The sequence below is a fragment of the Sander lucioperca genome, chromosome 4 (genome assembly GCF_008315115.2).
Source record: "Sander lucioperca isolate FBNREF2018 chromosome 4, SLUC_FBN_1.2, whole genome shotgun sequence".
Taxonomy (NCBI): Eukaryota; Metazoa; Chordata; class Actinopteri; order Perciformes; family Percidae; genus Sander; species Sander lucioperca.
The window spans coordinates 35971278-35993229 of NC_050176.1; the positions used below are offsets into that span (position 1 = coordinate 35971278).

At 39.8% G+C, this 21952-nt stretch overlaps 2 protein-coding genes and 1 long non-coding RNA gene across 5 annotated transcripts in view; 2 read left to right on the plus strand and 1 right to left on the minus strand.

Moving 5' to 3' along the window:
* Positions 1 to 1152: 1152 nt before the first annotated feature.
* On the minus strand, positions 1153 to 8913 carry LOC116036447. Its single transcript, XR_004101612.2, has 3 exons — positions 8899 to 8913; positions 8816 to 8817; positions 1153 to 1958 (listed from the first exon to the last, which is right to left on the minus strand). It is a non-coding gene; the product is annotated as an uncharacterized LOC116036447 (long non-coding RNA).
* LOC116041759 (E3 ubiquitin-protein ligase TRIM21-like) lies at positions 5524 to 21275 on the plus strand. 3 transcript variants are annotated; one of them, XM_036000143.1, is made up of 3 exons: positions 5525 to 5935; positions 19546 to 19880; positions 20139 to 21275. In XM_036000143.1, exons 2-3 carry the CDS (start codon positions 19548 to 19550, stop codon positions 21195 to 21197), a joined length of 1392 nt encoding a protein of 463 aa, XP_035856036.1. In that variant the 5' UTR covers positions 5525 to 5935; positions 19546 to 19547; the 3' UTR covers positions 21198 to 21275. The 3 variants fall into 3 exon arrangements, with proteins under 3 accessions (XP_035856034.1, XP_035856036.1, XP_035856035.1); XM_036000141.1 differs by having other exon boundaries at positions 5524 to 5935; positions 19546 to 21275; XM_036000142.1 differs by lacking the exon at positions 5525 to 5935 and adding an exon at positions 16475 to 16564 and having other exon boundaries at positions 19546 to 21275.
* The window catches only part of LOC116041196 (E3 ubiquitin-protein ligase TRIM21-like), a 38257-nt gene continuing 32793 nt past the window's right edge, over positions 16489 to 21952 (plus strand). Inside the window, exon 1 of the mRNA XM_036000146.1 lies at positions 16489 to 16564. The gene's annotated coding sequence lies outside the window, so the exon portion shown is untranslated. The remainder of the gene's footprint in view (positions 16565 to 21952) is intronic.

Below are 21952 nucleotides of genomic sequence, written 5' to 3' on the forward strand. Positions count from 1 at the left end.
TAATATTTAGATAATTTGATAACGGTTTAATGTAGAAACTCACCGATTTTTGCTGCTAAAAGCTAACGAGTTAGCCATCACGGGGGTGTCTTTGGTGTCTTTGTAGCCTTTACAGAAGGTTTTCTATCCAGCCTGGAAGTTGTGCCTCTTTTCGGAGTTGTTCAGCAATAAATCCAAACGCTTATATCCAAGATTTATCCACTTGATGTCCATAATTTATCAATTTTCCGTCATTTTTGCCGCTAGCTCGATGCTAGCTGCCATTTTGAATATCCCATGATGCTTTGCGAGATTGTGTTGACGTCTTTCAACCAATGGGAAGGCAGGTCCGTCATACAAAGAGTATATCGACAGGAAAGATAGATCGCTCCAGCGAATCCAAGCGAGAACAAAGACTATAGAGTGTAAAGATGGATCACTCCAGTCTATTACTGTTCTACAGAGAAGAATGTTATGAGATTTGGCATAAATGTCCTTTGAAGAAATGTAAATAGTTTGTCCTTTTACATGAGTTATAATGTTCAGTATGTTTATTTTTGCACTGCATGACTCCAAATATATAGGAGAACTGTTTTAGAACATTGCTGTGTGTGTGATTTCAATAAATATGACATTAATATTTGATTATTGGCGTAAGTGAATGTCATGAGGGCAAAAGGGTCTGGACTTTGTTTGAAAAGATTTATATATTTAGTCAACTGTATAAGTTATAATGTTTATTTCTTCACAGTGTGACTCCTAATACATATGGGAACTGATTTAGAGGAGATTGGCTGTCTGTGATATCAATATATATCTGTGAGATTCATGTTCCGTTTTATTTATTTATTTGTCTTTAAGGTCATACAACCTTTTTTACATTCAAGTGACCTCACTGCAGCACAAATATTCTAATAGCCCAGTTTTTCTTGAAAATAAAATGATGTTCATAAATTGACTGTAGACAACAGGGTTGATGTTTTACAAGCTTTTTTAGAAAATAAAACCAGACGGACAATGAACTGTAAAAATGACCTTAGGGCTGGTAGGGTTAATGGTTAAGATGTTTTTTAATTATATGCATTCCATTACATAGTCAACAAATTAATTCATCTCTTCACCCTCTGTTAAATCCACAGACATTCATTATAACTTCCAGAAGAAATCAGTTTCTAAAGACACCTTCATTTAAGAGTAAGTCTGCATTCACAACAAATGCAGGTCTTTCCATACATATTGAATGGGGGGTAGTGGGTTGCTGCAGGGGGGGAGACAGAAAAAAACACAGCGGGCCTGGGGGGAAAATTTTGAGACCGACTCAACTTTTGGAGAGACACAACCCTGTGTTAAAGTGTCGTAAAAAATAGACAAAAACGTGTTGATTTTTGACTCAGGAGAACAACAAGTGCATGGTCGAATGGAAGACATCACGAGGGTTAAGTAGAGATTCTGCTGGAGGAAATCAAGTGATGGAAACAAAAACGCCCAGAACAGCTACTAAATGTTGGTGACGTTGGTTACATTTGCCAACTACTGTTTCCAAAAGTCAAGAATCTTCCAAAGTGGTCTCACCGTTGCATTGCACTCACACGCTCAAACGCTCTGACTTACTAGAACTACATAAACAGCCACGCTATTACATTTTATTTACAGATTCAAAACACTTCTCCCAACACACAATATGAGACCAGTACGCCTCACTGGGTCAGTCTCACAGACACTCATTCCAGTTCCCCCCCCCATACAAAAACAACTATGGTCAGAAATCCTTTTTTCATACATACACCAACATCTGGAATGACATTCCCCATCACATCAGATCACTGTCATCCATCACATATTTCAAAAAGGCATACAAACTGTTCCTTCTCAACAGTTACACTTGCACTCATTGATTGTTCATGTATTGTCCAAGTCTTGTTAGCACTGTCTGTATTGTTGTTTTAGTTGTCTGTATCTGTCTAGCCCATGCTAATGTCCTGTATAAGTGTTTCAACAGCCAGAATAACCTGTTTATAGCTCCACCTTTGCTCCATACCGTGTAAATCAGACGGAAGAAACAAAACCTAACAACAGAGCTGCAGTAAAAGAGGGTTTTAGCCCTATATCTTAACTTGCAAATGTTTTTGTCTTAGATTCATATTTTGCTTTTACTTGTTTTTTATCTTTTAGTCATTTACTGAGCATTGTTGGAGGAGCCTGAGGCTTGCGGTGTGTGTGTGCAACGTGAAAGTTGAGTATGTGCAGGGACGTCGTTAGGCCTATTTTAGGGGGGCTGAAGCTACCCCAAAATGTTCCTAAGCCCCCCTAAATAATAATAAGAAAAATAATAATTAGATTTTTTTATTTTTTTTACAGTGCATTCTGTATCACTCACTACGTGGAATCAATCTTCCTTCACCATTCATCTGTTGGTGTCGTCGTGCACTGCAGTCTGTTTCATTTTTATTTCACGAACTGTCAACTGGGGGGGGTGTCCACAGTGTAATGTTTCAAGATGCACTCATTAAAGTTAATTTGACTGCCAAAACAGTTATAGTCCTTCTTGCATTTCTCATTACACAATAATAAAAGTCATAATTTTTAAGACGAAGAAATCAATTTTTACTTCTTCCAACCATATGTTAAATTAAGAGTCAAAGTAGATTTACATATTGCAATAATATCATAATCCTACAATGAATCATTGTGAAAACTAAACTTTCTAGGTGTTGTGCTGTTACTTTGGCCAGGTCATCCTCAAAAAAGCGAATTAGTACATTCATGATTTTGTCCATGTTGACATTAGTTGCTTCATGTACATTTATTAAAAACTTTGCATTGTTTAGCTTTTCATGTATCTAGACGTCTAAACTCTGGGACAAGGCTGTTATGTTTAAATACCTGCCATGCTGATTCCAAACAGACAGCTTTGTCAAGGCAGTTTGGGCTTCAGATAGCTTTTACACAGTGGCCATGGTTAATGACAAATCATGTTCCTCTATGAATGTGCACACACGTCGTATTGTTTATATCACAAACACGGTCGGTCAGTGAAGACGCAGTCGCAGCGGTAGCCGGTAACAAACTCGTATGACAGAGTGCACGGACCGAAGCTTTGTGACTAGCATCTAATGACTAGCAGCACTTTCTTACCGCTGCTGCCGTACAGTATCTTCCTTCAACATGAAGGAAACACCCGGCTCCCTCAATATGAGGCACCAAGTGCTAAACGACTTCCCGTCTCCACCCTTTTCCTCTTGTCCTCCATTCATGCCCAGCGCCATTTGTTTTTAACTCCTTTCTCAACTAAACCTGTATCTACATGCTCCAAGTTTGATAAACCTTTGCCATGTTAACGGTTACCACGGAGACCACACCGCACTCTCGCTTTTCAGCAAAGACCCGCCCTACTTTGCATCTGATTGGCTAGAACTCGTTTCATTGGTAGGTGGAAGTTCGATGATTGGTTAAATCCAGCGCATCAAAAACAAATCCCATGTGGACTTTTTAATTAATTTATTTTTCTAAAATAGTCATACGCCAGAAATTGGGCACCAGGCCCGAGTACTTTAAGCCCTACATTAGTTAGAGCTGCATTCCTCTCATATGATTGGTATGTGAAAGCAATATATTAAACCGCATGCAAGTTGTTTTTTGATTTCCTCACGGCCGCACGCCGGAGATCTGGCATGGTGCCGGAATACTTTAAGCCCTGCAGAAGTACAAAGAGTCAATGGCTATGAAGATGATCCACCGTCTTGTCTCTTCTCATTGGTTTAAACTGGCAGCTTTCAGAACGCTGCAGACCGGTGTGTAGCAAGTAGCTGCAGGATTTATCTCGTCTCGTCGCTAATCTTTGGTCTGGACTTGCTACCCCACACACAGTGAGTGATACAGAGTCAAATTGTAAGTTGTTGTTAATGACTTTTACTTGCTTCACTTCAGCTACATTTACTTGAGGTAAAGATAAAGGAATATTTCAGTTGGCTATAGAAAACAAGTCTAGCTAGTGTAAACGAGTGAAATACAAGAAATAACTCGCCTAGTATGGTATTCGAAGCTCTCTCTTCTTTACCATTAATATAGCCTGCTATCTCTATAGTATTAAAAACAATATCAGTCCCTAAATATCATAGTGTCACTGTTAATGCTATTGTACCTGTATATCCTTCAATTCATTGAACAAATGAATACTGGAAGATATTTTAGGAGAGAGAGAGAGAGGCACCAAGGCATAGCCTAAACTAAATTATTTCATGATCTTTATTATATATGCGTGATTCTGACCAACTTAACTTTCTGCATTCCTTTGCTGTAATACATTAAAGAAGTATGTAGATGTTGCCTTAATGTAGACTAGGCTATATATGAGCATACATACATACATACATACATACATACGTACTAGGACTTTTGTTCATCTCGCCATCAGGTTATTAAATTCAGACATACTTTAAATCCTTGTCAACCATATTGCAATGAGCTAGTTCAGCGTATCATGCCTGACTGGAGTAGTGTGTTTTTCTTTAGGAGTGGGAAGGGCAGACAGCATGTTGCCTGTTTCGTCATTTGGGCTGCCTTGTTGAGTGCAGCGGCACTGAGAACATTATATTTCACATAATTTAAGCTCTTTTTTAAAAAATGAAATAGGATTAGTCCAACGAATCGTTCGGTTTGTAATGCGCACCTAACTGAAAGCCTCGTCCCGAATGATTCAATACGAAAATGTGTATCGTTACATCCCATGTAATTAAATAGTCTTATTTTGACCTGCAACTTATCTAATAGAGAGAGGAATTAGGTATGGTATTACTTTACTACACATTTACACGGGCAGATAGATAGTGGTTAAGTCTTAGCCTAAAGAAGAACTCAGCAGGAGCACAGTCTGGCCTAAGTAAATCCCCCCCCCCATGCAGCTTTGATGTATCTAAAAGCTAACTTTAGAGTTTGTAAGTAAGATTTTGCAAGGGAAAGTTTTGTATGGCCTCGGGGCTAAGCCCCCCCGTCTTTCAATCCTAGTGACGTCCCTGAGTATGTGCACGCTTTTTATGTGTGTGCGCAACATGAAAGTTGAGTATGTGCATGCTTTTTGTTTGTGTGTGCGAGGTGAAAATAAGGAATTGTGCATGCATTCTTGATACATGTCCTAAGAGGTACCTCAGAAGTTTTTCATCCTCATATCTAAACCAGAGAACGTAACGGTTGCAGTTTTACACAACTCGTTAACGTTGTGAAACGGTCACAGTTTAGTTATGTTTAGTCACACAAACTACAAAGTTAAGTTGTCATATCATTGACATGTTGCAGATGTGTGGAGGTTTCTATTTGTGTCCAATAAACTAAACTAAACTCTCCTGGTTAAAGTAAAGCTGAGGCACCTTAAAGTTTCAACAAACATAATGGACCTTTTTCACATCAGACATCTTGACTTGTCATAGTAGGAAAAGCACAGCTGAAACTGATAACCTTAACGATGGCTCAATTCCATCAAGTGTCCCAGTAAGCTATTTCAGTGAGTCAGCATGTACAATACCAGGACCTCTCCTAAGTGGAATGCAGCCATCATTAATGGGTTTGAATAAACCTGTGCTTTTCCTACTATGACATGTCAACATGTCTGCTGTGAAAAAGGCCTATAAAGGTATAAGACACACCTTCTCACACACCTTCCTTCTCCCACCTGTTAGATAAAGCTCCACCTTTGCTCCATATTAACCAGGCAGCACCCTGGTGTTATGCAATAACCGTGTAAATCAGAGGGAGGAAACCCAACATCAGAGCTGCAGTAAGAGGAGGAGCAACACTGGAAAGAGGAGAGCTTCAACGTCACACTCCAGAAAGTAAAGTGAAGTTTGTCAGAGTGTCAGCCACGCTGCAGTCGAGACAAGTCTCTGTTTCTCTCTGAAAGAAAAGTCAAACTGACTTCATCAGGTCTTTCTCAACAACACAGCAGAGTCTCTGCCAAACACTGGTGAGTACAGCTGATCAGATTTACACTTTCTACAACCAGGATTAACACTAAACTTCAGCTCTACTCAGGCAGGAAGGTCCTCTCTTTTAATTTCTTGTGAAATTGGTAACAATATAACTATGGCTGTTTGTCCACAGGCCCACTATACAGTAGACCACTTTAACAGCTTTAAACAGTCTCACTGTGTCAGTTCTCAGGACTGGAGTTTAGATTACTTCCTACTTTACTGCTATTGTTACTGTTTACGGATCGCTTCATAAATACAGCTTCCTCTATCTTCTCTGGCTGTTTCACAATAAAAGCTTTCAAACAGAGAACCAGTGGGAGGCTTTTATTGTGAAGCAGCTAGAGAATATGAAATGTTTGACAATATATATGTTGACAATGCTTTGCTGAAGCTAAATAGTTGGTCACTCCTCTTAATTCTTCAAGTTATACCACCTGTTAAAACGATACGATAATGGTTATTTAATCAACTATGTACTGCACCTGGCTTTATGTCGTTTACCTGCAAAAATAATTAGCAGCCTATAATTACTCCTGCTGAAATGACATTTTGTTTTGTGATTTATTACATTTATTTATAACGATATCAGCAACATCCCTACTAAAAAACATTGTGTTTTATATTGATTTTAAAAGTACTTTATTTTAATGTGGTGGGATCCAGAGTAGAAAGATTTGATGAAATAAATTAGGAACTAATACTCTAACATATGTTTTTATGGTTTTCATGCACAGTTGGTTTAGGCCCTTTGAATGTGGTGCTGCTTGTTCGTGTGCACATCTGTTTGTCCTAAAGTGAAGTAGTATCATTTTACAAATGTGAACTGTATTTTATTTTCAGTGGTCGGAATGTGCAAAAAAAAAGAAGAAAGCCAATGAAAGTAATCATATAAAAACATCAAAATCAAAGAAGTTATGAATTCATTTAAATTTGTATCCAGAATCAGACCTTTTTCATAGAAATTCTTAACTTAAAGGAGAATTCCGGCTAATTTTTTATGGAGGAAATATTTATTTATAATTCAAATTGAAAGTCCAAAGAGAAAACGAAGTGAGATAAAATTAAAAATATTATTTTTTTTTTAATTTTCCATTTGGCTTTTCCATTTGGATTTAATATTTGGCTTTTGAATTTCAATTTAACATTGGCTTTTCCATTTGGATTTAATATTTGGCTTTTGAATTTCAATTTAACATGGCTTTTCCATTTGGATTTAATATTTGGCTTTTCGATTTCAATTTAACATTGGATTTTCATTTGCATTTAATATTTGGCTTTTGATTTTCAATTTAACATTGGCTTTTCATTTGGACTTGACACATGTCAATGTAAATGAGGAGGCGTGGCCCAAAGGCTGGTGGGGGGTCTGAAACTAAAGGGGTGCAGAGGCCCCTTCTGACCAGCAGGGGGAGCTGACTGCTGGGGAGCTCACTGTTGAGGAGCATCTGTCTGCAGCTTGGCCACCAGGCTGGCTTAGCCTCTTATTAGTATTAGGAGTTATTAGGAGTGTTGGCTCTCACTGTTTGCGTTCGAATGATCTTTTGTTGCTCGCTATTCCACTTACCCGTACAGAATTGGGAAAAAGGGCTTTTGTTCACTCAGCCCCCCACACATGGAACATGTTGCAAAAAGACTGGAAATTGACTGAATTACTTTCATTGAACGCTTTTAAGTCCAGATTGAGAGCATTTGAGTCGATTCTTTGTAATTGTTTTTCATAATGTATATGTAATAGTATTGTATGTTTATAACTTTTTTGCTGCTTCTTGGCCAGGACTCCCTTGAAAAAGAGGTTTTTAATCTCAATGGGACTTTTTTCCTGGTTAAATAAAGGTTAAATAAAAAAAAAAAAAAATTATTTCACATGATAGAAACTGATGATGTAGGCTAAACACAAACCACATTTCATGCAACAACAGTGAAGTTTTCACGTAGATACTATAAATGGACCCGTGTTAGTGAGGACTAGATTAGGACTGGATTTAAAGCTGATTCTGGTTTCCAACTTCGCCCCAGGTGTGTCTGTTTAAACACGGACGGAGACAACTTCTCTCTTCTGATGTTTTATTTAATTAAGCAACAGTACAAACATGGGTGTGTTTGTGTGTTGTCAGATCTCGAGGACACACACACACACACACACACACACACACACACACACACACCACTGCACAACCCTGCCAAAAATCTGCAGATCACTTTCTTTGGTCTGAACGCAGCTTAAACTTCTTAAGTGTCACTGTGCCGTCTACGGTACACCTTGTGACTGTGGCGTCGCTGTAATCTCCATTTATAAACGTTTTTATAACTTTAAAGCATTAAATCTTCAAAATATACAGCCATGCGACACACCAATTTAAAGCTTAAAGTCTCAGGATTCCATTAAGCCCACACACAAAGCATAAGATGATTTACAGTAGTTACACAACTGCTACAAAGTTATAATAAATAAAACAATACAGCGTAAACAGCGCAGCCCGTGTGTAGTGCATCCTTACCTGTTTCCTTGTCCCTTTAGCCACTGCGTGGATTTTTTGCCCAAAACTTTTTTTTCTTAAATCCCCAAGAGTCCAGGGAAATGGAATATCCAAGCCATTATATCCAAAACGAGCTGTTCGCCTCACAATCTTGCCGTTTCTGGGAGAAGGGTCCAGCTGCGGCTTGCGGCCGCTCACGCCACGCCCCCCCCCGCTCACGCCACGCCCCCCCGCTCACGCCACGCCCCCGGTGGCACGCAACTTCCGACTTTCAGACTAGTTGTTGCATATTGAGTCATGGCGGCAACAACTCCCGGGAAGCACCAGGTAAGCAACTGATAATAGCAATATGGACTTATTTAGCCCGTTACAGTTGGTTTAAAATTAATATTAGACTACTATCTACAGCTATTGATTTCAGGTTGAAAGCTGTGTTAAAAGTATGCTAACGTTAGCTTAAGTTAGCTGATTGTCAGCACATGTATGCTAAGGTAGTGTGTGTTTGAGTGAGGTACTTCGCATGATGATATTTTTTATTAAATGAAAAATGACAGACTTTCAGAAACACTACAAAGTGACATAGTCACTTTAATGTAATTTGAGTTATTGAGAATTGGCTACATTCGAAAGTTAAAGCTTCTTTTATTAACATTGTGTTGAATATATCATTTCTTCCTCTTCAGTCTGTTCTGCCAGAGCACACTGAGCCTCAGTTGCTACTGAAATCTGATTCACAATACAAGTGTCCCCTTTGTGAGAAGAAGGGAGACTTCTATAAGCTGGTCCCTCATTTACAGGGCCACAAGCGGAACACCGTTAAACATGCAGGTATTTTTATTTGGAAAACATACAATGTGATATTAAATATCATGTTTTATTGGAATAACTGACTAGAAATATATTTTGGTATCGGCTCATGTGGTGAACAATGAATGAAATGTAAGTTAATACATGTATTCAAATTGAATAAGCAACTTTGAGTAATAATAATGTGTACATACTGTATACAGCAAACTATATTTGGACTATTGAAAGAGAGCTACAACACCACGGAATTAAAACAACATTTCAATTGACCTTTTTCACGGCAAACATGTTGACATGTCAAAGTAGGAACAGCACAGGAGTATTCAAACCCATTAATGATGGCTGCATTCTACTTAGGAGAGGTCCTGGTATTGTGCATGCTGACTCACTGAAATAGCTTACTGGGACACTTGATTGAGCCATCGTTAAGGTTATCAGTTTCAGCTGTTCTTTTCCTACTATGACAGTAGTCAAAATGTCTGCTGTGAAAAAGGTCCATAAGCATTAGAGGAGCGTTGCATGGATGTAGGAAAATAAAGACGTGTTTAAAATTATTTAAGACCTAGAACACAATACCTAAAGCTCCATTGTGTAATTTTATGAGTTGTTTCGTAGCGAAAACCCCTTTGTTCTTTCACAAATATGTGCTTATTCATGTGCAATTACTTCCAACTAATCAAAGTATTCTTGTAAGCGTAGAATCTGACATTCAGAATACATACAAGTGAGTCACACAAATGTTTAAAATGCATCAGTCAAAGAGGGACAAACCTCCGCATTTTGTGCTTTTCAGTCAGTGGCACCGTGACGAATGCAAGGGGGGGAGAAGATTACTCAGCGACTACAGTCAAATTTGAAAGCCTGTTAAAAATGGAGGATCACGCCTATTCTCTAGGACATGTAACGGAGTCACAAAGGAAATTAAAAATAATTAAAACGACAACGCAACAAAACTCTGGGGGTACAATTTGGTTCTGGAGAATGCTAGAAGAAAAAATGCAAAGGAGAAAATGTTTTTAGTTAGGCACAAGGGTTAAAAGTAATTCAACGTTTTAAAAGTTTATCTAATCAACATATTTTATTGTTTTACTATATATAAGTGCAATGACGGCTGTATAGCCAGTGGACACTACCACTGCTGTCATTGTGCAAAATGCTATGTGAGGAGAGACAACTTTATTTTGCACCTCAAAGCATGTAAAGCAGTGACTGGAACCGCTGTCCCTCCTGCAGTGACTGGAACCACTGTGCCTCCTGCAGTGACTGAAACCGCTGTGCCTCCTGCAGTGACTGGAACCGCTGTTTTGTATGTTAAAGAAATAGTTTGACATTTTAGGAAGTATGCTTTTTTGTTTCTTACTGAGAGTTGGAGGAGAAGATGAATACCTATCTGATGTCTGTGCAGTAAATATGAAGTTACAGCCAGCAGCTGGTTGACTTGGCTTAGCATAAAGACTGGAAGTAGGGGGGAAAAAGCTAGTCTGTCTCTTTGTCCCAAGGTAGCAATCACCAATTAGTACGTTAGATCTTTTTAATTCGTACAAAAAGTGAAAACATTGGGCACTCAGAGAGCGCAGACCTCTGCCAAGGCATGCCCTCACAATGTAAATGCAGTGTCACTTTTCCCAGTCAGGAGCTTATTTTTCAGATTATTCTGACACCACCATGAATGCAGCACACATGCCCTATCTCACAATGTCAACGAAAGTGAAAACTAATTTGTGTATCCACCCTGTGATTCAGATCCGCTCCAAAATGTAACCGTTTCTTCCTTGGCCCATGCTACACCCTTCCACCATGTTTCATAAAAATCAGGCCAGTAGTTTTTTTACAGACAGGCAGGCAAACAAACAATAAGCATATTTTCCAAAATATTATAATATAATATAAATTCTTTTAAGTTTGGATGTTTTTGCTAAATCTGTACGGAAAAGATTTCGCTCTCATAAGCGTACCAACAGCCAAACAGGCCAAATCTAGAGGGTCTCAGTTAGCAAAGATGGGATGCTTTTTTTTTCTGTTGAACCCCTACTTTGTAATTTTAAATACTGCTTTAATCATGTCACCATACAGGACATTCATATGCCCTTTGATCGAACAAGCCACAAAACTGTGCCAGACAACTTGTTACTTTACTGATTTTTGGTGCCAAAATCTCAGTTGTCAAGACACCCCATCTAAACTGTAATGTTGTTGTTAAACCTTCTGAATTGTTTCATTATTATCACAGTAACCCCCCACATCCTGACGCTAACAATCTCTCTTGTTTGAAACACGTCTTACTCACTGCTTGTACAAAATTGTTTTGCTTTTATTAAGCCTTTAATAAACTGCTGAAGGCCCCATTTCATGTTACCCACCATGTATTTATCAGTGCCACACGAATATTTGTCATTTTAAAAAGAGTGCAGAATATGTATTCTGAGTCTTAATTGCTGTGTTCATGTGATTATTCAGAGCCCTCAAATCAGTTATCCTGCTGTGTGTGTGTGTGTGTGTGTGTGTGTGTGTGTGTGTGTGTGTGTGTGTGTATAGAGCTATGTCCTGACCTGTGACCAAAGCCAGTTCCAGTGTCTCCCACATAATTAGATTTAAGTATTTGTTTCATCGTCATGTGTGTTTTGCTTACTTATAAATATTTGAAGTTTTGTTGTTTGCAGTTCAATTTATTATACATTAGCAAAAACTAATCCAATCAAACATCAACTGTTTGTTTTTTGAATGGCATTATGTAGTTGCACCCCGAACTATAGAGAACGGGCATTTATTTAGAAAAACACAATTAGACAATTTTTTTTTTTTTTGCAAAGAACTTTAGAAACCGGGCTTTTATTTTGTAGGCAAATAAAACAAGGGGCTTGGCGTGAGCGATCACCATGAACTATAGAGAATGTGCATTTATTTAGAAAAATACAATGACAATTTTTTTTTTTTTGCAAAGAACTTTAGAAACCAGGCTTAAATGACATTTTTTTTTATTTTTATTTTTTTGCAAAGAACTTAAGAAACCAGGCTTTTATTTTGAAGGCAAATAAAACAAGGGGCGTGGCGTGAGTGGGGGGCGTGGCGTGAGTGGGGGGCGTGGCGTGAGCGGGGAGCGGGGGGGGGCGTGGCGTGAGCGGCCGCAAGCCGCAGCTGGACCATATTGGTTTCTGGCCGAATCACAACGGAAAATCCTGAGGGTCCTAGCAACTTGATGTGGGCGTCACTCTATTCCCTGAGTTCTAAGGTTTCCATGGATACCTGGTATAAGCCAATCGGTGCAGGTTTGGCTGTGATACACCAATAAGAAAGCTGAAGTCTCCTCTGACGCGTTTGGGACCACGCGGAAATGATCGACATTTGCTCGGACCAGTTAGATTTAAATGCCCTAAGACCCGCCTACATTTGTAGCCAATGAGCAGACAAGTCGATAGATACCAAATGTGCCAGTGAAATTTTAACCCTGTAATGGCTGGAGCTGTGTCAAAGCAACAACAGGGCCTCCTATAAGCATTTCACACCCTGTGCAGTTTATAATGACTTATTTCTATATATTTATTTATATAGTTATTTCAAGTATGTGTATGATTGATGTGGATGTGTTTGTGTATTTGAGAAGTGTTTTATTTTGTACTTTATTGGCTTTTTTCTTTGCACTTTTCAAATAAAAATCAGAAAAACGCACAGACATATGTAGAAAAAAATTGATATAAAATCTATCTATCCTTTTTTCATACATACACCAAAATCTGGAATGACATTCCCCATCACACCAGAACACTATCATCTATCACATATTTCAAAAAGGCATACAAACTGTTCCTTCTCAACAGTTACATTTGCACTCATTGATTGTTCATGTATTGTCCAAGTCTTGTTAGCACTGTCTGTATTGTTGTTTTAGTTGTCTGTATCTGTCTAGTCCATGCTATTGTCCTGTATAAATGTTTCTGTCTTCATGTGCTGTAACTGTGTCCTATGTTCCATGTTTCTGCAGAACAGGAACCTGCTGGAAACCAGTTTTTAAACAGTCAGGCCCATTTTAAACTGTAACTTAATGTTACTTTTAAATCTTTTCCTGTTTAATAAATGAAATTTAGTCTCATCTTTTTTTAGTGAACAATAATGCATGTTAATTTAGTCTTAGTCAGCGTTTTTGGACATTGGTGCAGTCTCGTCATCGTCTCGTCTTAGTCATTTATTCCAATAGCACCAAAAGAATAATCATGATTTAATGCCATTTGCAAAATAAACCAATTCTTAGTGAAACTAAGTCCCTCTCCTTGGTGCTTATTCTAAATATATACTTGAAACTAGAAACATGCACATTGTAGCAGAGTCTCCTTTGCTGATGGTGATTAACCTGGTGAATGCTAAAAGTCTCTGTGTGAACTGATTACTTGTTGAGTATTCATTAAATCTATTAAACAATTGTGTAAGGGAATAAAATAAATTGGTAAGGTAGTCAGAAATGTGTTAATATAGGCTTATTTAACATTTTGTTTAAATTTCTATTACTACTACTATTAGGCCTTTTTTCTTTGAGCCCCTGCCATCCAAAATGTCTGTGCATGTCCCTGCTGGAGCCCTAGAAGCCGGCACCCCCGCTCCACACCTGGGTGTGTTACTAAAATCATATCTAAATATGAGGAAACAAAAGCTATAAAAACAGAGCGGAAGTGAAGAGGCGGAGCAACACCGGACAGACAACATTCCATCGAGGTTAGTCCATGTTGTCACGAGTTAATTAACCTTTTTTGTTCCATCTTGTTTTTGGGCTTCAATGTTTCTGCAGTTTAAACTCTTTGGAGGTCACACCTGTAGTAGATTGGTAAGGTAGTCAGAAATGTGTTTGTATGCATTTCATTACATAGGCCTACATTCAGGGCTTGACATTCCCCACTCTGGCTATTATTTAGTTAGTGACGCAGCATTTTTGCTAGCCACTATTTTGTGTTTTGATCTCCAGATGGGACGGAGTTGGGAGAAGGCACCCTGAGCCTTTCCAGTCTTGCTTTAATGTCTTTAGATGTCCCGCTGTCCTTACTGATGAGACTACCCAGATAGATGAAATCTTCCACAAACTCAAGTGGTTCCTAGTTAACAAGGATGGGTGCTGTGGGGATGGAGTCGACACACATCACTTGTGTTTTGGAGGTGTTGATACTGAGCCCAACTTGTCTGGCAAAGTTGTTCAGCCTATCAGTTTTAGCCTGCATGTTGTACTGGTTGGTTGATAGGAGAGCGAGATCGTCAGCGAAGTCAAGATCTTCCAGCTGGGAGAACAGAGTCCACTGGATGCCTCTGGGTCTGTCTGCTGTGTTGTTGGTTGTGATCCCGTCTATGGCGCCCAGGAAGAGGATAGGGGAGATGATGCACACCTGTCTCACTCTGGACTGCACGGACAACCACTCAGAGAGGTCATTTCACATGATGACACTACACTCAAAATGTTCATAGAATGTCTTTATGATTGAGATGATCTTTGATGGTATTCCATAGGAGTGCAGTATCTTCCAGAGGGTGTTTCGGTGGACACTGTCGAAGGCCTTCCTGAAGTCCACGAAGTTGATGTAGAGGGGTGTTTTCCAGTCCCTCTAGAAAAACGCGATTATGCGATCGCATAATTCAATGAATAATCAGCCAAAGTCTGCATATTTATGCGAGGGCCGCATTTTTTCAAATACGTGAAAAAATATTTCATAATCCCCGCATTTTCGTTGCAAAAAAGTCATACATTTTAGCAGATAGTTGAAAAATGTTGCGTTTACTTCACACAAGAGCAGCCATTTTCCCCTGTTGCCATGGGAACGTTATGAAGTGACGTAATTACGAGACGTGAACATCATCGAAAAGCTGCAAACCCTGCGATGAAGCCATGATGAAACCGTGGTTTTTGCAAGTTCCCGCAATTTTTGCAAGTTCCCGCAATTTCATGCATAAAATTGCAGAAATACACATATTCCATCGCATTTTTTAAGAAAACGTGCCACATAATCAAGGATTGTTGCCCGCGACAATCACAAAAAAACTCAATCTTCTGGAAGGACTGGTATTCCATTCCAAGCACTGCTCTATGATGTTAGGCACAGCAAAGATCTGGTCCATACATCCTCTTCCCTTCCTGAAGCCTGCTTGCTCCTGTCTAATCCTGGTGTCAATGGCTGGCTTGAGAAGGACTCTGCACAACACCTTGCTTGGAATAGACACAAGGGTGACTCCGCGCCAGTTGCCGCAGTTCTTAATGTCGCCTTTCTTAGTGACTTTGACAATAACACCGTTGGACCAGTCTTCAGGGATGGTGTCACTGTTCCAAATGTTTTGGAATAGGTCCGTCAGCACTCGTGTTGATGTTAGAATGTCGGCCTTGATCATCTCAGCATGAATAGCATCTATGCAACATGCCTTGCCACTCTTCAGGATTTGGTTGGCAGCTTTAACCTCAGCAGAGTCAGGGGGGTTGGTGTTGATTTCCAGGATATCCTCTGTTGTTGTGGTGTTGGCTGGTTGTTCTGGCTCAGGGAAGTTGAGTACTTCCTGGAAGTGTTGAACACATCTGGCTGCTTGTTCACTCTCTAATGTACAGATGTTGCCATTCTTGTCCCTAACATGGGTAGTTTGGTTTGTACATTTGCCACAGAGTCGCTTTGTGATTTTGTACACTTTGCCCAGGTTTCCATAGGCTGCAGCTTTCTCGGCTTGACTTGCCAGGTGTTCAACAAAGACCCTTTTGTCTCTCCTAGCACTCCTCTTCACCTCTCTGTCCTTGTTTTTATAGGGCCTCTTGGTTTTCTCGAGGAGTCGTTGGGGAGCTTACCAACAGTCCTTTTCTAATGACCAGTACCAACGGGGTCAGTCAAAAACAAGAAATTCACACCTCACAGCTCAGTGTTTCCCCTCAAAATAACCTCACATAGAAGTTAGGTACAGTACCAACTTCACCTTATGTTAAACCAGGGAAAAATCTGTATGTAACTAAAGTAATAAAAACGTACGAGGAAACAAAACCTAACAACAGAGCTGCAGTAGGAGGCGAGCCAACGCTGGATGGACAACATTCCTACTTCAGGTTTCTTGGAATGAAACTTGAGGTGTGTACATGTTGTTATGAGTTCAGACTGTTCCTCCCACATTACATAATTAACCTGAAAACTGTCCAATCAGAGCGCTGACTGGCAGCACTACAGGTGTGATTGGGTCCTGCTCACACGTCATATGACAGTTCTAGATATAAAGGTGTTAGGATGAGTCAGATGAACACAGACAGCAGCAGCATCTGTCAGTGTCTACAGACGAAGGTACCACGTCTCTTTGACCTCATCTGAACGGGACTTTAACAGCGGAGCAGCCTCACAGGTAACATTACACACCTTTGATGAAGAAACTCAACTATCATTTGTGATATTTTGTTGCTACATAATATACTTTAAGATGAGAGCAGTCATACATTATTTCAGCTCTATTATAAACTCTTTGTAGATCTGAAGTAACTCAGTAATTATTCTATGAAGTGTGACGTTTTGGCTAAAATGAGCTTTTACATGTTCAGTTGAGTCAGATTTAATCAGCACCAGGAAACAAGTTAGATTTTAATCTCCGCTGACTTCACTGCTGAGATATGAGGAAGTGTCAGAACGTCTCCATCAGCCTGAATACTTTATTCTCTGAAACTTGATCAGCTGTTTATTTTCTGACTCTACAAAACTACTCAGAGCCTTTAGGAGGCGGGGCCTGTGTTGTATTCCCTGGGTTGGATTTGGTGAGAAGGCAGAGAGTTGTAGCTCTGTCTCGGTTTTGATTTCAACAATAAGATAAAAGATAATAATTAATATTATGATTATAAATATCAACTAGAAAATTCCGGAAGAAATTTTGACAGTGTGCCTCCTACTTGGTGCACATCCGATTAACACAGTATTAATAGCAGTAGCTGTATTGACATACATATGTCACACTGTCACTGAGAGACAGAGAGAGAGAGAGAGAATACAATTGATTAACAATAGCAATAGGGAATGGATGGATGGGCTTACAAGACACCACAAATGCATACAGGTCAAGACCAGAGTACAGCGTAGTACCACTTTTCTTTCGTTTCTTTTGACTTTTTATTTCTCACAATGTAAACATTGAGTCTGGTGGGTTCAGGATGCTTAAAGTACTGATTATTTCGCGATTATTGCGCTAAACCAACCAGACTCCATTTAAAAAATAGTACTTTTAGCGTGAATAAAGCCAACATATATTTCACATGTAAATCGGTATCCTATGTGTTTATTTCAACCAACACTAGAGTTGTGATGGTTGGAAAAGTGTAGAGAAGACCAAAAACGGCTTTTCATAGCTTTATTTGGTTTCTGTCAACTTTTAATGTAGTGTGTTTTATGATGCTTAAATGACTGTTTATTTACATGGAGTCTGGTGGAAAACAGCTTTTGGTGATTAGGTCTGAAGTCAGTTAGGAGTCAGTCAGTTGGTCAGTTAGTCCATCATTACATCATGTTAGCTGAGAAATAACACTTCTCCTTCCTTCCTCTCCTCCTCCTCTCATCATCACAATAGAGATAAAAGTCTGGCAAACGCATTGATGTTGTTTTAAGTTTTCTTGTCCTCTCCTTTTCTTCTCCTCCTGTGGCAGTACGTGTTGCTGATTCAGCAATGCTTGAGTAAAGGCCATTGACACCACAGGTATATAGTTAACATCATTAGTAACAGCTTATCTGAGCTACCTTTACTCTGCTTTCCTGTAAAGAGAGGACAACATGGCCTACAGTAAAGAGGAGGTGTGTGAGGGTGTGAAGTTGTTGCTATGGTGATTTCCAGAGTGAGGGAGTGGGGAGAGGGGGAGACAGTATCTTCCATGGGTCAAACATGTCCATTTAATGATAATTATACCTTAATTTTGTTCTGTAATTCAAAAACCGTGGGTCTAAATGCCAAAATATTATCATCACCAGAGAGATAAATATCTGGCGAATGCATTGATGTGGTTTGTATTGTGAAATATATGGGACACAGAGCAGTAACAAACAGGGAACCGTCTGCGTCCTTCCAGATGTTTTTTTTCAATTTCTATCGGCAGTTGGTATGTAGACAGCCAAAAGTTTAGGTCCGATGGATTCCATAGTTACATGTCTGCGACCGTCACAAGATTTCCTACATTTTGACCAACTATGATGTACGTAGAGTGAAAATTGTACGGGAGAGAGCAATTTGTTTGGAAAAAATTTCAGCGAATCTTACTGCAACTCCATTGTTTCTATCGGCAGTTGGAGTGTCTACAGCAAAAAGTTTACGTCCAGTGGATTCCATAGTAACATGTCTGCGACCGGCACAAGATTTCCTACATTTTGACTAACTATGATGTATGAAGAGTGAAAACTGTAGGAGGGAGAGCAATTTGTTTGGAAGATTTTCCGAGAATCGTACTTCAGCTCCCCACTCTGACTCCCACTCTAACTGTCAACACACATTGGAAAATCTGAAACGGTTTGAAAAGACGACGATACGTAAACTGTGATTTCGTAGAAACTGTGCTTGATATGCGAATGCCCATTCAGCCCCATAGAGGCCAAAGTCTTGTCTTCGGTTTCAACTTTTAATCTTTTTTCTACATTAAAGTATGGCGATACAGCATTGTCCCAAAGGGAGCTTGTTTTGAGCGATGTTAAGCGATTTCCCGACGATTTCCCATTCACGTCTATGGGACAATTTTGCGCCGTTTTTAACTTCAGTCAAGAATCTGGCAAAATGACAGCTGGCAAACGGAGAGTTGTCACAGTCAAGATCAGATGCTCCTGCCATTGTGTCCTCAGGCCTCTCCAGCTGATGACTCTGTCTTTCAATGTCTTTTTTTATTAGACAAGCTTTGTTCTGACATCAAATTTAAACCTAATCCAGTGAGACTTCACCAGATAGACAATAGAAGATAGATACCTGTGGGGGCAAATTTACGGGAGAGTACTCCACTCACTCCAATCAGATGTGTTAAGCTTAAAGTCATAGTTTCATGATGATCTTTCTTGTACATTATAGTATTGTTTGGTGTCATGCTGCTAGCAAGGCTAAAACAACAAGACTATATTTCAAGAACTAAAAGCTGGTTGAACAAAAGCTAACAGAATATATGACAGACTTCAGCTCTTCATGTGTGGTTTTCATTCATTAGCATGCTGCTTTAACATTTAGTTTCCATTTATACCCCTTTAACATCGAGGACTGGACGATAGATAGACAGTTAACGTTACTTGTTGCTAAAGTAACCGTAGGCTGTAGGCTAAGATCAGTCTGTTCACAGATTTTGAATATGTTTTTCTTTTTATTCACACCATGTGTAGATATGGCTGCTGCAAACTATCTGTCATCTGAAGATCAGTTTCTGTGCTCCATCTGTCTGGATGTGTTCACTGATCCTGTCAGCACACCATGTGGACACAACTTCTGCAAAAATTGCATCACTGAACACTGGAATACTAGTAACAGGTGCCTTTGTCCCATCTGTAAGGAAGGTTTTACCACAAGACCTGGTTTGAGAGTCAACACTTTCATCTCTGAGATGGTTGCTCAGTTCAGACAGTCAGCTCAACAGAAAGCCAGCAGCAGCAGCTCAGAGCAACAAGTGTCCAAACCAGGAGAAGTTCCCTGTGACGTCTGCACTGGAACCAAACTGAAGGCCCTGAAGTCCTGCCTGGTGTGTCTGGTCTCCTACTGTGAGACTCACCTGGAGCCTCATCTGACAGCTTCACGTCTGAAAAGACATCAGCTGATCGACCCTGTGGAGAACCTGGAAGACAGGATGTGTACGAAGCATGATAAACCTCTGGAGCTGTTCTGTAAGACCGACCAGACATGTGTCTGCATGATCTGCACTGTTTTAGACCACAAGACGCATGATGTTGTTCCTCTGAAAGAAGAATATGAAGAAAAGAAGGCAGAGCTGGGGAAGACAGAGGCTGAAATTCAGCAGATGATCCAGAAGAGACGACTGAAGATTCAGGAGATCAAACACTCAGTCGACCTCAGTGAGGAAGATGCAGACAGAGAGATAGCAGAAGGTGTTCAGGTCTTCACTTCTCTGAAGGAGTCTGTTGAGAGAGGCCTGAATGAGCTCATCAACACGATCAAAGAGAAGCAGAAAACAACAGAAAAACAGGCTGAAGCTTTCATCAAAGAGCTGGAACAGGAAATCTCTGAGCTGATGAAGAGAAGCACTGAGGTGGAGCAGGTGTTACGCTCTGAAGACCACCTCCATCTTCTCCAGAGTGTTCAGTCCCTAAACATCCAACAACCTCCACCCACCAAGGACTGGACAGAGGTCAGCGTCCGTCCATCATCATATGAGGGGACTGTGGTGAAAGCTGTGGTTCAGCTGGAGGAGACACTCAGTAAAGAGATGAAGAAGCTGCTCCCTGAGTCTGAGCTGAAGAGGGTCCAGCAGTATGCAGTGGATGTGACTCTTGATCCTGATACAGCACATCCTGAACTCATCCTGTCTGATGATGGGAAACAAGTGAATCATGGTGATGTGAGGAAGAATCTCCCAGACAACCCAGAGAGATTTTCTTATTTTGTTAATGTTTTAGGAAAGCAGAGTTTCTCTTCAGGCAGATTTTACTTTGAGGTTCAAGTTAAAGGAAAGACTGAATGGACTTTAGGAGTGGTCAGAGAGTCGATCAACAGGAAGGGAAGCATCCCACTGAGCCCTGAGAAAGGTTACTGGACTATATGGTTGAGAAATGGAGATGAGTACAAAGCTGCTGCTGGCCCTTCAGTCCTTCTCTCTCTGAAGTCTCCTCCTCAGAAGGTGGGGGTGTTTGTGGATTATGAGGAGGGTCTGGTCTCCTTTTATGACGTAGATGCTGCAGCTCTTATCTACTCCTTTACTGGCTGCTCCTTCACTGAGAAACTCTTCCCATTCTTTAGTCCCTGTCCAAATTATGATGGCAAAAACTCTGCCCCTCTGATCATCTCTCCTGTCAGAGTAAACTAATCACTTAACTTTGATTTATTTATTTTCATTCAGGGAAAGAAATGTTAATAATTTGTTTAGATGTTATTTTCTATCTTTTTAACCCTTAGAATCAGACGCCGTCGTCGACAACGGCACCTGTGATTAATATTTAGATAATGTGATAACGGTTTAATGTAGAAACTCACCGATTTTTGCTGCTAAAAGCTAACGAGTTAGCCATCACGGGGGTGTCTTTGGTGTCTTTGTAGCCTTTACAGAAGGTTTTCTATCCAGCCTGGAAGTTGTGCCTCTTTTCGGAGTTGTTCAGCAATAAATCCAAACGCTTATATCCAAGATTTATCCACTTGATGTCCATAATTTATCCATTTTCCGTCATTTTTGCCGCTAGCTCGATGCTAGCTGCCATTTTGAATATCCCATGATGCTTTGCGAGATTGTGTTGACGTCTTTCAACCAATGGGAAGGCAGGTCCGTCATACAAAGAGTATATCGAGAGGAAAGATAGATCGCTCCAGCGAATCCAAGCGAGAACAAAGACTATAGAGTGTAAAGATAGATCACTCCAGTCTATTACCGTTCTACAGAGAAGAATGTTATGAGATTTGGCATAAATTTGGGCCTTTTTTGAAGAAATGTAAATAGTTTGTCCTTTTACATGAGTTATAATGTTCAGTATGTTTATTTTTGCACTGCATGACTCCAAATATATAGGAGAACTGTTTTAGAACATTGCTGTGTGTGATTTCAATAAATATGACATTATTATTTGATTA

Coding starts and splice junctions, on each gene's coding strand:
- LOC116041759 (XM_036000141.1), top strand. CDS start 19,548: ATGGCTGCTGCAAACTATCTGTCATCTGAAGATCAGTTTCTGTGCTCC.